The sequence below is a fragment of the Pteropus alecto genome, unplaced genomic scaffold, assembly GCF_000325575.1.
Source record: "Pteropus alecto unplaced genomic scaffold, ASM32557v1 scaffold7, whole genome shotgun sequence".
Taxonomy (NCBI): Eukaryota; Metazoa; Chordata; class Mammalia; order Chiroptera; family Pteropodidae; genus Pteropus; species Pteropus alecto.
The window spans coordinates 38,737,649-38,755,731 of NW_006494614.1; the positions used below are offsets into that span (position 1 = coordinate 38,737,649).

Here is an 18,083-nt window from a genome sequence, read left to right on the forward strand (position 1 = left end):
TATATAAGAACAACTCACTCTTTTTAATTGCTATATATTATTCATACTATAATCATATATTATATCATACTATAATCAACCATTCTGCTATTAATGGACATGCTGTATATAGTATTTTACTTTTGAGGGTCAAATATTAGTGATTATAAAAGAACAGCTTATCAGCAGAGTTTAATTCATTTTATATACATTGGCATGTTGGTCAGCAAAGAAACCTTTTCTCTCCATTATACAAGTAGAAACCCTGAGGCAGAGAATGTTTCCCCCCCCCCCAAAGAGTTAGCTACAACATATTCTTTTTCTTGTTTTACTGTAACTTTCAATGCAGGCTTTCTATGAACTGGAGGTTGCAGGTAGGTATCCCGCCAAGCCACTGCACTGCTCAGCGATGGGCACTAGGAACCTTCAGTGTGGCACCTCCAGAGAGCCCTGTTCACTAACCACAGCACATCAGGTTTCCACAACTTAACCTCTCAGGCAAGGGTCCAACATCCGACTGGTCCCACAGGCAAAGAGTCAGGTGACTTCAGAGGACAGAGGGTGGGGCCTGCACAGGATTGCTATGTTCGATGACTCTAGGCTCTGCTGGCTCCTAATGGACAAGCCACATCATGGAATTTCAATAAATAATTTAACCCCGGCTCCGGTTTCAGCTTCAGTGTTCACTTTCAGCACCAGGCTGCCATTCTTATTTGCAAACTGGCTCCTCCTCCGCACAAGGTATGGAAATTGGCTGAGATTCACTGACATTTTTAGAATGCAGCAGGGCCAGATTACTATGTTCAAGGGTAGAGATTTTTCTCTAAATAGAAATAATATGAAATCCAGGTGTGCAAAGATGTACTGAAAAAGAAAAACTGGACATCACTGATCTAGTATGTAGATGATAAAGGTCTGCATTACTGCTGTATGGGACCTTTGTCTTACAAAGGTTCTGAAGACCAGCCTTCTCAAACACTAATAGGCATGAATTACCTAGAGATCTTGTTAAAATGCAGGTTGTGATTCAGTTAAGTCTGGGGCAGGGCGTGAGGATCCGCACTTCTACCAAGCTCCGAAGAGATGCTGATTTTGTTGGTCTGTTGACCTACTTTGAGTAGCAAGGCTGTAGACAACCTAGAATTTCCTTCCATCAAGAAAATTGTTCTTTGTAGGGCTATTGCTGGAAATTCTGGAGGAGAGATAAAAAGGGTTGGGCTCATGCGTATTTTACTAAGAGGACTGTAAAGCTGTAGGACACGGTATTCTAGCTATAATTTCAATCCATTCATAAAGAAGGACTGGATGTGGGGGTGGTAGTGTTATTATTGTGCCCCTTATTTCAGGGCACTTGCCTGTGCATTTTCTCATTTGAGCCTCACAGAGAACTTGTGATGCCGATGGCAGCTGTTATGATTCCCAGTTAGATGAAGGAGAGACCTTGGAGGCCAGTTCCGGTCATCTTTTTATTTCCCTCGTGGGCGAAAAGATTGGGGGAAGAAATGCCGTGCTCAAAACTAGTTGATAATCACCTACTCCACTGATATAAATTTGTTTCTGAGGCTTTGTTTTCCTTTAGCCCCGCGGTACATCTCTGAGGCTGTGGCCTATGCTCGCAGGCTACATTTTTGAACAACTAGAATGATGTATCTGGCCTTGAATCATATTATAGGACTGAGAAGAGAAAACTAAAACAGGATCTGTTTATCACTTAGTAGAAAGAAATTCCGTTAAATAAAGGTGTAATAAGAGCAAATTGGGAGAACATAGGGTAAAATTATGCTTCTCATTTTAGCTTCGCCCCATTTCTTTGACCTCTTCATCAGTCCTCTGCTCTCTGTGGAAGTGTCTGCAGAATTCCATCTAAGGTTAGCATGACAAATAAAACATCACTAAATGACAGTGACATTCTTTCCCACTGATCCTGGTTGAGACTTCAGAATTTTCTACATGTGCTCCCAATAGTTGGGAGATGAAAAGCACCAATTGAAATGGCTTTGTCATTCCTGAGCCTCCATCAGAGATCATTTGGAGGGAATGATCCTAAACTTTAGATAGCATCTAGAAGTCTGTCTGCTATTAATGCTTGAAGGCCATTGCTTAGCTTCATCTATTCTAAACATAGCCCAACAATAGCAGGCTTCCTTCCTTAGACAGGTCTTACAAATAAGGGAAGCTATTGTGATTGGCTTGTCCTGGCTGAAAATGCTAGAAACAGTTCACTGGAGGTTGAGGTTTGAAGGACACGACCCTAGTACAAATTTTAACAAACAAACACAATTTTCTATTTGGTACCTTCAAACTAAAAAGAGATACAAGTGATATGCTTTGATGACTGTATACAGTGACATAAAACTTCTACCCCAAAGCTAGAGATGGAGCAATCTCTTGAGCTGGAAACACATCTTCCTATCCTTTGATATACCAAATGGCTGATTTGAGAGACCCTCTCTGTATTACGGGTCCCCAGGACTAGGATGCGGATACCAAAACCTACTTTGATACTTGTAAATTTGAGTATCTCAGAAGAATCTCACCAAATTCTGAGACTTACAGAAAAGATCCAGTAGAGAACAATTCTTGCACATTTCTTATTTTGGAGTCCCCTTATTTGGGGGTTATTTGGGGGATAGTGTATATCTTTATAATGACCACTTTCAGTTTTTCTCTGAGGCATTAAGTGGAGAATTTATATTATCACTGTTCAAAAGCAAGGGTCATTTCTAACTTCTTCGTGTCCGATTAATAATGCTGAACAAATGAGCATGGAGAGAAGCAGAGAATTCAGAGTTAGACATTATCCAGTCATCCCTTTATTTTACAGGCAAGGATGCAGAAGGTCACACTGTGGCAATTACCTGCTCAAGTACATATTTATTTTGCAGAACATCTGAGACCAGAATGAAGATCTTCTGACCCCCACTGCTCAGGCAGAGAGAAGGGTGGGCAGTCTGTCTCTGGTAATTCTAGATCTTGTGAAAAGAAAATATGGTAAGTGTTTCCCTTCTGTAGAGAAACACTGACTCCATCTCAGGTTGTGGCTTCCTGGGTGATGGCTGAGACTATTGTGTGTGTGGTATAATTACTGGTGTAAGTTTATTTTTTTATGGAAGTACAATAAATAGAATACTTCCTGCCTTACTGTGCCATTTGGAAAAGCTTTCCATTTCCCCTTTAGGCCTAAGGGACTACAAAAGACAGACTCCTTTTCAATTATAGCTTGGCCTGAGCTTAAACATATAACTCAGTGGGGAGCGAGTTCAGATTAAGTTTTTTTCAAGGCAGAAAAAAATGAAATCGGGTCTCCTTGACACAAAACCTGGCTCAGTTTCTGTGTCTGTAGCTGTGAGGCTGTTTTTAAAAAGTCCCCTGTAAAGCAGAAGATGTAATTGTCTGGGATCGCAATCTTTACAGTAAGTTCTAAAGGAGCTCGAAAGAAATTAGTTGGGTGGGCTCACGTGACAGAAGGCACTTGGTTAGTGGAACGTTTCCCTATTGCATGGTGGCACAGAGACTTTCTCCAGGCCTGTGACCTTTAGTGTAATGGTTGAGGGTGTGAGAAGGAAAGGAAGGCTGGACTCAGAGGGCAGAGTGACAATGAAGACAGCTGATGTGCTGAGTGCTTACTGTCCACCAGGTACTGTGCTCCTGTCTTAATTTGTGTCGCCTCCCTTAATCTTCCCAGTCTCCAGATGGGGAGAAGAAGGAGGAGTGTGAAGAGGAAGGCTTTAGCTACACATCTTTTCTTCCATCTTCCCCCTGGGGGCTCAGGAGCTTCAGTGTGAGCCTGGCTTCTTGTCTTTACCTTGAGTGAATCCTCCACATCAAAGTAGAATAAACTTTGGTTAGAATTTATACCCTACAATAATCAGGTTTTTTCTTTCTGTGTCTTCAGCATTTTACTCTTTTAGTGAGAAAAATGACAGGTAAGCAAAGCTTAACAGGAACTTCTCTAAAGATGGCTTGTGAAAGGATTCAGTTCTCAAAGCTTCTGTGATTATATCTAAATTACTTACACTGATGATTTTGACTGAAATGTCAACCATCTTCATTTGGCTGCAAACTCCACTCCCACCAATTGTCTGTGTCTTGGGCAAGTCATCTAAACTCTTTGTACCTCAGCTGGCCGTGTTGAAAAATGAGGGGGTTGGGTGAGGCTTGAGGGATCTGGGTGGGGGTTGAGTGGGGCAGCTTTCCAAAAGAGATGCTTCTTTAACTGCTTTTTAAAGTAATGTGCTGGGAATACTATGGAAATGGGTTAAAGGAAAGCACTGAAGGAGCCTGAAAGGTGGTTACAGGGGACGTTTGCTTTATGTCTTCATTGCCCCTCCAACCTGCAGCTAGCCTCTGTCTCACAGGTCCACCTGCTTGCCTTTTGGGGTAACATGCCAGTCTGTAAGCTCTGTCATCTTCTCAACAAACATTTACGGAGCCTGTGCCATGAGCCAAATGTAGTGATGGGAGCTGAGGGCTGTCTAGCTCGCACAGTCTCTATTCAGCCGCTGGAATTCTCAGCTGCAAATAAAAGATGCAGTGATATTCACCTTCTCCCAACCACATTGTAGGAATAGAGTATCTTTCAAGATCATCTCTTTTGATTTATCCACTTTAATAAATAACAAAAGTAAGGCCCAAGAAGGGGGAAATCGCTTGCCTGAGACCACGTAGTTCTTTGTGCCAAAACCAGTTTTGGAATGCAGGACTCCTAAGCCTTTGCTTTTTGTTACACTGAACTCTTTTGTTTAAAAGGTTACCCAGGGGACTCAATTCACCCAAACATCCTGCTCTTCCAAACATTCTGGCTAAGGTCTTACTGCATGCACATAGGGAAACATAACTATCCTAAATTCACAGTGCTCATATTAAAGGTAAAGTTGAGCATTCCTATAATCTTCCACCTACAAATTAATTAAAAAGAAATATGTTGCTTTTGTCTTTAAGTCTTGCTTCCAATCAGTAATTTTAAGTAGAGAAGTAATTTTAAATGGAGACTTTTAAGCAGAAATTAAAGCAACCTTGTGGTAAGAAATGCTGCACTTTGGCCTGGAAACCCATTGTAGAAGCCCCGTCCTTGTGAGTAGCAGTGGTAAGAATTGACTGATTCTCACGTAAGATGTAATAGGTAAAGGCCACTGTCTGGTTTCAAGACTACAAGAAGCTACCATTGCCCTTCCTCCTGCTTTCCCAGTTCCTCACTCACTTTCCGGCAGCTGCCCGAAACCCACCACTGGAGCTTCATACCCTCTACTTACATCTGGTCCACAATCAACGTTAAACAATTACTCAGAATTCACACTTAAATGTGAATGCTTTCAGACTTGGCTTTCAGAAATGGAAATGGAGAAGATGCCATGTTGGCCAAGGTTGGCCAAGGTTGGCCAAGGGGTTAGAGACCAGTGATGATAGGAATAGCAGACAAAGGGGACACAAGGGTCCCTAGAAAATAGTTCGACGAGGATTGGGCTGGCATCTTTAGACTGGAGGAAGAAAGAAAACTGGAGAATTCCTGTGTGAGTTTCCCTGATGCAGCACAATGGACAAGATCCACTGCTTATACACAGCCCACATTGTGTAACCAAGCCTCTAGACCAGTGCTTGGGTGGGGTCCTTCACACTCCCACCTATGCTCTATCATTATTGCACTTTACTTTTGACCTGCATACCATCTCTTTACCTTTTACTGCCTCCATGCGGGCCAGCTTCTCAAGAAGACAGACCAGTCTCATTCATCACTGCACGCCCATGCTCTGGCACTGAGCAGGCCCTCAATGAAGATGCTTGTCCTGCTGTAAGGACCCACCCTGCCCAAGTGGCCGAGTGACTGCACATGGTTGAGGGTGGAAGTAAATCCTCCCAGTGCTCCGCGCAGCTAGGAAAGCCAAACATAGGACTCAATGGGGTCCCACGTTATAAAAGAAACAAAGTTTCTAGCTATTGCTGGCTAGAAGGTAGGGCCTAGGGGGAGGAAATATGGCTGAGCACGTATGACCAAATGAGAGCTTGAGTTGAGCGGGTGAGATTTGTGGACCTGGTCACAGTGCTCTCAGTCACTCTCAAGGAGGACCTACCTGCAGAGTTCAAGAACTTTAAGCGGAGGTTGGCAAGTGAAGCTCCGGTGTCATCTGTGGCTGTGCTGACTTGAGGTTCTCCACAAGCCTTTACCTGAAACTGGCTCTCTACTCCCTGAATGACTCAAAACAGAGCACTTCTTCCACGCCAGGACCGACCATGGAGAGGAAGAGCAGCAGAAGCAGTGGGCAATAGGAGGGGGCCATGGTCCAAAGGGGTTGCTAGTACAGATAAGAAAATAAGGAACAAAAAGAGCAAGGAGGGCACGTCGGACATCTCCCTGAGACTCTGACTCTGTGTTTAGAGTGGGCTCAGGGAGCACTTTTGTTAGTTTTCTTTTTTAACACACTCCTTGGGAGATTCGATTATTGTACATCCTGACTGTGAGCACCACCGGGTCAGAGGTGGGCAGGCCTGCTTCGACTTTAGAATTCCCTCGAGAGTTCTGAGGTAAAAGAAAAGAAAAGAAAAACTTGCCTGAACCCTACTCCAGCTAAATTAAATCAGAATATCTGAGAGTGAGGCCTGAGCATGGCATTTTTAAATGAGTGTTAGAAGAGACTTTTCAAGCTCTATAAACACACTTGGTTGACATATTGCAAAGTACTAATTTTGCAAAAAGTTTTCCAGAAAGTCTTGGATTTAAGCGACATTATATAATAAATCTCATGACTGCGATTTGATTTTAGGGCATAAGCTTTTAATCTATCATAATTGGGAGGTTTGGATAGATGAGAGCTTACTGAGCCCAAACGAGAGGCAAGATGACAGATTTTGTGATTTCTCTGAAGTCGTTCCAGACCCACTTATGATATTAAGATGCTCTATTCAAGAGTCAACATTCCGATGACCAGAGCAGAGGGCAGGATGAGTAAGAATTGAAGAATCTCCGCTATCGCAGGATCTCAAACACCAACATTTGTGGGAGGAGCAGCGCTCAAAGTCAAGATACCCTTGTTCGATATGAAGATTACAGAAACTGCAGGCTCATTCCATGAATGTAAGGGAAAAGGATTCATGATCAAAAGCCGGAACCGACTTCTATAGCATCTTAAATAACAAATAAAAATATATCGAGAGAGAAAAGCAAAACTTTTGACAGTGGCCTAATTAAGTGGAAGGCATGATTCCTCCATGAGGACTGGTATTCCCCTGGGGAGGCTTAAGCAAGAAGACATCTTCTTCAAATTAAACCCACGTGGGAAGTTCTGTTTATTTGCGGCTATAGATTTGTATCTTCCTCTGGTTTCCTGTGCTTTGGTGCATATCTGAGGTGGAAGAATTCCAGCTTTCAGCTTTCCTGCTCCAAGCATTGAGAGTCATAATCGGACCTAAACAATAGCACGAGGATCCTGTAAATATCTGTGGCAAAGGTTCCCAGATACTGAGAGAACATAAAAACTTCCACTGGGCTTTAACAGAAAAATCGCCAGGAATCTGTCACAAAACCTGACCCCTCAGCTTTAGCTATCAATCCTCTTTGAACCCAAACCTTTCTCATCTTTGGCTCCTGAACCACTTGAAAACAACATTTGGTTGGAGAATGTTGCTCTGCCCAGAAACTCAGTGGCCTTGTAGAGAACAGACATGCACATACCTGTTTTCCTTTGTGGTCAACATGAGACTGCCCTAGTTTAGGAACACTTTTTCTGGCCAATGGAAGATGGCTACAGTTCTTCCTGTGTTTGCTTTCTCTAGTGAATGTATTGCTCCATACATAAAACCTTGAATACCAAAGTATTGTAGAATTTCTATGCCATCAAAGAGAGCTCTACTGACTCTTTACTGAGGCATAGGATTTCATGAACAAGGATGTTTAGTTAGCTCTTCCTAAATGTTTGGCATTTGTGGTCATAACGACAATAGCTCTAAATTGATACAGCAAACACCATGCATTTTAAACATATTATCATCCAGTTGTAAAATAACCCTGCAAAATAGATATTCCCGTTCTCAATTTGCAGATAAGGAACCTGAGGTTAAGTGTGTGTGTGGATTATCTGCTGGTAACAAATCACCACCCCCTCCCACCCCCCAAAACAAGAAACTTAGTGGCTTTAAACAATGACATTTATTTTGCTCATGAACCTAAAGTTTGGCCAAGGCTTGGTGGGAAAGACTCATTTTACTTCACTAGGTGTCATTTGGGACAGCTTAAAGGCTGGGGGCACTGGAATCATCTCAAGTCTCACTCATTTGCATGTCTTGTGATTGATGCCACCTGTCAGCTGAGACTTAGCTGGGACTGTCGGCCAGAACACTACCCATTTCCTCTTCATATGCTCTGGGCTTCCTCACAACATGGTGCTAGAGTCCAAGGATAAGCATCCAAAAGGAGGGAGAAGGAAGGAGAGAGACAGAGACAGAGACAGAGACAGAGGCAGTGGAGTCCAAGGATAAGCATCCAAAAGGAGGGAGAGGGAGAGAGAGAGATAGAGACAGAGACAGAGATATCCAGGCAGAATCTGTATCACCTTTTATGACCTGGTCTCAGAAGTCACACAGTGTTACATTCTTCTGTTTGTCTAAGCAGCCACAAAACCCCATGCAATTTTAAGAATAAGAGAAATATAGACTCTACTTCTGGAGAGCATATGGAGTTTTAGCTACTTTGTGAAAATAAAATCTGCCACGTACAGCTTATTGATATCAGGGTTGGGATTTGAACCTAGGTCCACATGGCTCTACTTCACACCCTTTACACTGTACCACCAAACTCTGTGAAGTCAAGGACTCGAGCCTGCCTCTAGTGCAATGGAATTTAGTCGTTAGATATTACACCTAGGACTAGAAAAAGAATGAGAAAAACAATGTTGTTCTTCAAGTATAGAACTTCCTATCTTCAAGCAGACTGCAACCACCAAGTCACATCACTGCTAACGGAAGGCTTGCCAATCAAATTATTGGAAGCACAGACCCTTTGGTATTTAAAAAACCATATTAAGGAATACTATTTGAGTTACACTAATAAGAAAAAGTCAGCAGCTTCAAATATTGTCATTATAAAGAAAAATTCTTTCTCTTGCACACGATATGAGTTGATTAGTGCTATATAGATAAGTCATTTTATAACCAAGGGAAGTTCTCTTCCTGTGGCCTTTGTCACTTTGACACCCTTTTCTGTGTGATAACAATAAACCTAGCATAGCAGAAAACTAAGAATCAGGAATCAGGAATTAGATCCCCGATTTCACCATGAGACCTAACTGTGCAACCATGGGCAAGTTATCTAACCTTTCTGGGCCTATGTCCTTATGGCAAAAAGAAAAGGCTAGACTGTATCATCCCCGAGGTCAGTTCCAGCCCCACTGTTACAGAATTTTTATCTGTAAACTTGAATACATTGTTTAATCACTTGAGTCTCTGGGGACAAGCTTCATAGGAGAAAGCAGCAAAAAGTTGAAATATGACATTAATGGTGACTTAATTAACTTTCTGGAGAAAATTGAGGTTTATTTTTTCCAGTACTTTATTCGAGACTTAAACTTGCCAGATTTTTAAAGGAATCAAACAAAGAGCCTAAAAATCTTGCATTTTGAAATATCAAAGATTTAAGCATCTATAGTGGTCTGGGTCCAATCAGGAGAGAGAAACTTCATAGTAATTTAAGTAGGAGAAGTTTAACACAAAGAAGTGTTAACTGTAAGAAAAGTGTAACCAAGACATATAAAGAAATTCTGTATGGATATATCCTAGAGCTGAAGAATAGCCGCCTAAGGACAAACTTGGAAGAAGGTAAAATCTCACTGGAGAAGGTATAGTCAGCCCAGCAGAAAGCATAGAAGTGTATTGGTTTGGCAAGGCTAGAGCTGGTCCAGAGTTGCTGGGCAAGCAAAAGGCCACCTTCCAGATTTAGGTGGGGAGCAGGTGATCAGCAGTGGTGATGTAGGCATGCAGTGGGATCCAGGGATCAGCGGGAATAGGAGGCTTATAGGCCACACGGTGCTTGTGTAGTAAATGGCAGGTCTGCATGGACACCCTGGCTATAGGCAGGCTGTATGCAGGCTTTGGGTTTTGTGTCAAGTGGGCTGTGGAGAAGTTTTGCCAGGCCAAGGCTGCAGGCTGCTCGCGGAGCTCACATTCTGGGCCTGTAGCTGGGCAGGCTCTACTGTGGATGTCCTCACACACTGCCGACCCCCAGCCCACGTCAGAAACAGAAGGAGCACCTGTTCCTTTTGCAGCAGCCCTCCACTGCTCTATTCTAGGGGAGCCACCTTCATGCTCACTTAGAAATGCTGAAACAAATTATCTCTTATTCACACAGAGCATTTACTGAAGGGTGCATTTGGAGTTGATAAATTGATAAGTGACACAACTTATGTCAAACTTAAATGTCATCTCTTTGTTTTCTGCTATTCCTTCTGGGATTTTCCCTCAATAGTTTTTCCCTCTTCTGGGCTTTGGTGCCTTCGAGTGACTGACTTTTGGATGTTTATCAGCTTCCCCTCATTGTCTGGGGATGAAGCCCCATGTACTTGTCTCTTCATGGAATGTCTTCAACCAACAATTCCCAAATGTTCTTCATGGACTCCTGGGGTCTCCAATATCCTCTCAAGGGCTATTTTCAACCTAATATCATTTCTCTCTGGGGATGATATTTTGTGGGTAAAGCTGCTGGTGTTTTAGCACAAATCAAGGGAGTGTTATAAAGGGTACTAGGAGTCATGCACATGCAGAAAAAGAAGAGCTGGTCTCATTTGTGAATGTCCTTGATGAAGCAGCGAAGAGTAGATAATGTAACTAAGTCTCAACCCTAGAGTATGTGTCCCTTAATCATTCTGCCTGATGAAATCGGAAATGCACAGAAAGCTCTTTGGCTGCATCGAAGTACAGTAGTTGTCTGAGGAAAAGCATATGTGCGATTGAGTTGTGAACTGAACCAGCCGCTTCTTCCACAGATCACAGGTTTCACTTGAAAGAGAAATGAGCAAACTATGGGTTTTCAGACTTGGCATTTGACAGATATTTCCTGCAAGATCAGTGACATAAACTTGTCATTTCAAGGATAACAACTGGTTTATTGCCAGTGATAAAATACAAGCTTTCAAGAAAAATTAGAGTATTGGAAAACACGTATCTGCCACCATGAGCGTGGCAGCTTCTCTTTTTACTTAAAACTTTTCTAGTGAGCTTAGTGGTGATACTGCTGAATGAGATACTTTGATATTGCATAATGAAATGTATCAGCATTTAGATCTCCACAACACAGTGAAACATTATTTTCCAAATGACGAATTTATGATGCCACAAAATCATTCAGGGGTAAAAGATCCATTCAAAGTGCAAGTTAGATGAATGGATTTTCGTGGAACAAAAGAAAGTCATTGATAGAGTTTCAAATTCCTCCTATCAGTTAACTTTTAAGATACTACCACTTGTGAGTTTCGGTATCGTGTTAAAGAAAAATACCCACAGTTATCTGAAAAGGATATTAAATTACTCCTCCCTTTTTCAACTGTATCTCCATGTAAGGCCAGAATTTCTTCATGTTCTCCAACCAATTTACTTACTAAATTTCTTTTATATTAAAATATGTTATTTATGTTAACACGTAATGTATGTATTATTATAATAATATTTAAATGAATAAAGATTTAAAATATTTGCAACTTTAACTTATAATATAGCAAATATTGATAGCTATAACCCACATAAAAAAGCCCTTTGAGATCCTCAACAATCTTTAAAGTCATACAAGGATTCTGAGGCTGTCTAAATAAATCTCCATTAGCCGCTTGAATTCGCGAAATTGCAGGAAGTCATAAATGCAATGACTGAGGTCAAGAGAGGGAGGTAACTGACTTACTGAAGGTCATACAACAAATTAGAGGCAGATGCAGACCTAGAACCATGATCTGCTTTTTCCTCAGGACACTCTTCAGAATGCCATCATCAGAATTTTGAGATACTCAAGCCATAAAAAGAGAGTGATATCACCTTTCCCCTCAACATGCATCTGCTCTACGAGGCATTGAGCATCAGTTAAGTTTCAGGCACTTGTGCTTGTTGCTGCTGAAGGCAAAGTCAATAAAACATGGCCCATGTTTTGAGGGTAGATAAGTTCACTGTATAGATGGAGAAATCACATGAAAGGCAATGTCTCATACAATACAATGTAACTTACCAAGCATATAATATATATTATATAATCATACAACCTATATAATTACATCATGCTATCATTATCATCACATGTAATATTGTATGCTATCGAATAGTTTTATTGTGACTTATAGTATATAATATAGTATAACATAGTGTATAACAGAGTATAACAGTGTAACTTATAATAAATACATTTACTATATCTAGGGAATAGGAAGTACTTTGAGCTTGTAGCTAGCTGGCATTTATGAGCATGCTCCTTAGGCCCATGGCAAAGCAGAACTATGAACTTGAGAATTTTGTTATTAGCTATACATCATTTTCTTTTTGACCCTTTCCTGCTTACATTAGTTTCCTAGGGCTGCCATAACATATTACCATAAACTGAGTGGCTTATAACAACAGAAATTGTATTACCATATGTTAATGGTAATGAAAGTTTGAAATCAAGGTATCAGCAGGTCCATGCTCTCTCTAAAATCTCTAGAGAAAAATCCTTTTCTTGTCTCTCTAGCTTCTGGTATTTGCCAGCAATCCTTAGTGTTTCTTTGTAGATACATCACTCCAATCTCTGTCTCTGTCTCTGTCTTCATGTGAACATGCCCCTTGTTGTCTGTGTCCAAATTTCCACCTTCTTATAAAAACACCAGTCATATTTAGGGCCTGCCCTAATTCAATATGACTTCGTTTTAACTTGATTTCATCTGTAAAGACCTTATGTCCAAGTGAGGTTACTCTCACAGGTTCTAGGTGGACATGAATTTGAGGGGGACACAATTCAACCTAGTACACCACTTTTTTGCCTATCTCCAGCCTCCATTGCTCGGAGCCTCTTTGGGCCAAAGTCCATCTGGATTTTCCCTCACACTTTTCAGGGCCAGGGGTCAAATTGAGCCCCACCTAATTCTTCTTGGTTGATATTTCAAGGGATTGTCACAAACTCTCTCTTTTAAACCCATGAGTTTGCTAAACAATGGGCATAAAGTTTCATTTAGGCAAGATGAATAAGCTCTGGTGATCTGCTATACCACATTGTACTTACAGTCAACAATAATGTATCGTACACCTAAATGTTTGTTCACAGAGTAGATGCCATGTTAAGTGATCTTTTCTCAATAGAATAGAATAGAATAGAATAGAATAGAATAGAATAGAATAGAATAGAAAAGAAGCTGAAAGAAGGATGCAAAGACAGTAAAGGTAAATGATAGCATCCTCACATATTATCTCTATTGTTCTTTTGGCAATTTTTATTTACTAGGCCTAGAATCATAATTTACAACAATAAGGGAAGTATGGGGAACTATGAAAGCCACCACCCTCTCCATCTCTGACATGGCTGAATGCACATGGACTAAAGAGTAGGATGTATGCACTCAGTTATGGCATCATCACCTCTCAGCTCTGTGACCGTGAGTGGACATGTTACCTGTCTGGGCTTCAGGTTAAACTCTGGGCATGGCAGTTACGGGCTCTGGGTCCAAAGCCACATCACCTGGGTTCAATCCTGGGACCCTTAGTCCAGTTATTTCTCCTCTCTGTGCTTCAGTTTTCACTTCTGTAAAAAAGAGATGATATTTCACTGCTCATAGGAATGAGTTAATAATATATGTAAAGCACTTAGAACAATGCCTGACAATATAGACATCAGTTGGTATTATTAACATTATTATTATATGATTCTTTTTGTCCAGCTAATAATAATTCCAATATTTTACTAGCTTCTTCAATTCCTTTATCACCTGCCCCCGCCATCACCACCGCTACTACCAGATGTAAAACACATGTTAGTATGTGAATGTGGCTTTTAATTTTTCATTTTTTAATTCTCTGCTTGTCACTGACATTACAACAGACCCTGGGGAAAAGCTCCTTTGTCATGATGTCTTAAAGGACCAAGAACCAGGTACCTGTTGAGTGAGCACTTCTTTATTAAATTAATAGTTGCCTATCTGAGTGTGGTTTTATCGGTAACTTTAGCTCTGTCGGCAGGGGTGGCGGCCACATTGTGCCCTCCCACCTTTCAGATTTTGTATAACGGAGCCCATGGCGTCTCAACTACTCAGAGGTACGTCTGTTTCTAGCACGCAGGAAAAGTGAGAACTGAATAGGGATGGGGCTCTTGGTGTAGTTAAGAGAGAGGTAAAATAACTGTAATTTCATAGCAATTACCTACTACCAACACCATCACAGGCGCCAGTTTTCCATTGTAAACCTGAGCCTCTGCTGGGAATGATTTGCAAGACAGAAATAAGCACACAATTAGGCTCTCATGTATGAAAGAAGGCATCACTCCTTCTCTATTCGGAGTCCTGAGCAAAACGAACCTCAAGGGGGAAATAATGTGTTGAGCTTTGAGAATGCATTTTTTTTCTTTTCTTTCAAAAAAAAAAAAAAGAAAGAAAAGAAAAAGAAAGAAAGAAAGAAAAAAGAAAAAAAAAACTTAGCAAATCCTCATTCCAGTACGATGGTTGGATTGTTCACAGCTTTATGAGTAAGCCTGGGGGCCTCCCCTCCCCCAGCCTCTCTGTCAGTGAAGCTGGGTGCCAGGGCCACCAGATGAGGCCACAGTTTCCAGGGGAGCCAATAGCAAACTAGAGTGAGTGGGTGATTTCTCCTTGTAAGTACTCTGTCGAGGAACAATAAACCACTCAGTGGAAATAAAAGATCAGTTACTCGACCTTTCTGTTTGTTTGTGTGTTTGTTGAAAATGAATTCTTATAAAATTTGTGTCTCTGTAGTCCACTTAGAAGTAAAGATAGACTTGCCTTGCAGATGTTAAAAGAATAAAAACAAAAACATAATACATGTCATTTTGAGGAGGGTACTGAGAAGGAGAAATGTAATGAGCCAAAATACCCAAGCCCTGTTATCATTATTCTTGTGTTCCTGTCTATTCCCAGCGCCCCCCCACCCCCCCGCAGAAGATCATCGGCTCCCTGAGTAAATGCATTTTTGACTCCCGTTTTCTCTGGTGTCTTGCACATAATTGATAGCCAATATGTATTTATTCAGTAAAAGGATAATTTGAAATGAATGGTTTATTGACACCGAAGGTCAAGTAGTAGTCAGAATTAAGTTGGGTATTGATTTAAAGTCTTCAGTCTGCTGACTAGTGAGATTTAGGAGATGGGATCAAAGTCTGAAGTATTTGTACTCATGGAGTAAGGACCAGAGGGTGGAAGAGGGTAAACTACAGAGGAACATGTTGTGGTTAGGTATACCAAAGAAAAGCATTTATAATTGTTAGGACTGCTTTGATGGATATAAATTATAAGTTAGTGGAGATACTCGTGCACGGACCAGATGATTACTTGGGGGTATAGCAGTTGGCGGTCCAGTATCATTGGTGTTACACTGTGTGATAACGAAGGCTTTTTTACCCTGAGATGCTAGGGTTCTGTGGTTCCAGAAAGTTATGACTCTACATAATCGCCATGCTGGAAACTCAAGTTAAGTTCAGTACATATGCCTGTGCCAGGCATCGTCCTGCATAGACATTAGGACGACAAGGATGTATTCCTCCCTGCTAACATGCACACACTGACTCAGGACTCTGGTTCTTTTCTTTCTAGGCTGGAATTGACGGGGAAAGCATTGGCAACTGTCCCTTCTCTCAGCGTCTCTTTATGATACTTTGGCTGAAAGGAGTCGTGTTCAATGTCACCACTGTGGATCTGAAAAGGTAAAAGATGCTGTATTAGTGAGAAATATGTTTAGCTGCAGGAGCAGAGAAGCTTCTATGAGGGAGGGCGAGAGCCTTCCCACGGCTCCAAGGGGCCTCCTGCTCTCACCTCGTTGGCCAGACCCCTACTTACAAGAGAGACTTCAGAAGCCAGCGTCTCATTTAGGGCCGAGTGCTTCACTGCTTAGACAGGGAGGTTCGGTTAGCACGGAAAAGAGGAGGGAATGGACACTGGGTATGTGGTTGAGAGTGTCTGGCACAGAGATGGACATGGACATCTAAAATCCAGAAGTTAGCCATTTTAGAAGTTCTAGTACTGCCATCCTCAGGTGCTCCAGTAGGACCTCAGGACAAGAGTCTGAGTTTTCAGGGAGTGGGATCCAGGCCATTTCCCCTGCTCCGTTCCCATCTTTAGAGTTCCTTAGTGTGAAAGCTCTGGATTCCAGGCAGGGGATCCATTAAAACTGCCCTTTTTTTAAAGTGCAGTTTTAATGCCTATTGCTAATGCCAGGCATCATTCACTATCAGGAACCATGCTCTTTTCAGCCTTTTCTTCTGTTTCCTCTCTACCACCTGTGCTTTACATGTGGAATAGCTCAGAGGTCACTCCCTGAGTGTTTATTGTCTGCTTTTACCTTCTTACCTGCTGAGCTTAGCATGTTCTTCCAGTTAATCTTTATGTAAATTATACTGTACCAAGAATCCTTCTATCTTCTAGATATTTCCACTTGAATATTCTATTGTCATTTAAAAATATATGTTGAAAATTGTATCTGTCATTTTTCCTTTTAGTCTGGCTGCCCTCCTGAATTCCTTTGTTCTTCCATTTCTAGGCACTGACACGTTTCCGGCTCCCTTCTCTTCCTGCCTACATTTTCATTCAGTCACCAGGGCAGGGCATTCTCCCGCTGTGCTCTCTCTTACCTCTAAGCTCTCTTGTCCAATCTCACAGCCCACACCTGGTTCAGGTCCCACTCTTGCCAGCTGCATTTTCCTTGTTCTTCAAATGGTCAGTCTTTATCCCTCCCAATCCTTCCAGCGCTCACTTGCGCGCGCGCTTTCTCTCTCTCTCTCCCTCTCTCTCTCTCTTTCTCTCCAGCCTTCCACCTCTCTCCCTCCTTCCCTCCCTCCCTCCCTCCATCCCTCTCTCTCTCTCTCTTATACTTTATATTCTCATAAGATTATTCTTCCTAAAATGATCCTTTCATTATGTGCCTCCCCTTGCTCAGAACACCTCCTGATACTTCCCACCGCCTATAGAATAACTTTATCCACAGTCTCCCTTTGTCTGTCTTTTCCTTGGTTCTTCCCAGCATTCTCTCCCAACACTTCTCCATGACTAATCGGCCTCTGTCAGATTGGACTACTTTCTGCCGCCCTTGTTCCTTTAGCCTCCAGCCTTTGGTTTCACAGAGGCTGTCCCCACCTTCCCGAATGGACAGATTGTGCCAGCTCCCAGTGCAGCTTCAGCCCCCTCCCCTGGGAAGCTGCCCGCTCCCACCCCTCCACTCTCAGATCCATCCATCGCTCCAAAGCCCCTCCAGACTCACCCAGCACCTATTGTGCATGTTGCCTGGCATCATCATTTAGTATTTCACCAAGTTATGGAATCTACAATTCCAACACTTTGCAACTGGTGAGGGCTTTCCCAGAGAAAAAGAAAAAAAATCACAGAACATATGACTTCTTCATTTTATATAAGGAAACTAAGACAGACACATTTAAATGACTTGCCTAAGAGGCCATTTAGAATTGGAGGAGCTGCTTCTAAAAGTCCAGTTTGGGGTTTTTTTAGTTTTTGTTTTTGGCTCAAATACGATGATCTTCAGAACACATCAGTTATGAAATCTTCTGAATGAGACCTTTAAGTCCCTCAAGGAGGGGCTGGTATCATGTTTTAAGTTTCCTTCTATCCATCATAGCAGCTGATTCATTCAGGCCTCCAGCTATTATCCGTTAAATAAATGAAAACACACCTGCTGTGAAATTATTATCTGTGACAACTAAAGAGAGTAGGTCTTTGGATTATCATCAACGAAAGTGGACTCATAAGTTTCCCGGAGCTCAGAATGGTAGAGGGAGCCACCCTAGCATTCCTCAGATGCTTATGTAGCTCCTAACACCCTCTGCGGTAGGACAGCCAAATACAACTTCAGTTTCTAGATAAGGAAACTTTCTTACTGTTAAAAAAAAAAAAAAAAGGAAAAAAGAAAGGAAGGAAGAAAAAGGAAGAGAAAGAGAAAGA

General features: G+C 41.8%; 1 protein-coding gene across 1 annotated transcript in view; it reads left to right on the top strand.

The window, feature by feature from the left end:
• CLIC5 (chloride intracellular channel 5) overlaps positions 1 to 18,083 on the top strand; it is a 148,868-nt gene that overhangs the window by 91,732 nt on the left and 39,053 nt on the right. The window contains exon 2 of the mRNA XM_006926482.2: positions 15,729 to 15,838. Coding sequence (XP_006926544.1) covers positions 15,729 to 15,838 — 110 coding nt within the window. The remainder of the gene's footprint in view (positions 1 to 15,728; positions 15,839 to 18,083) is intronic.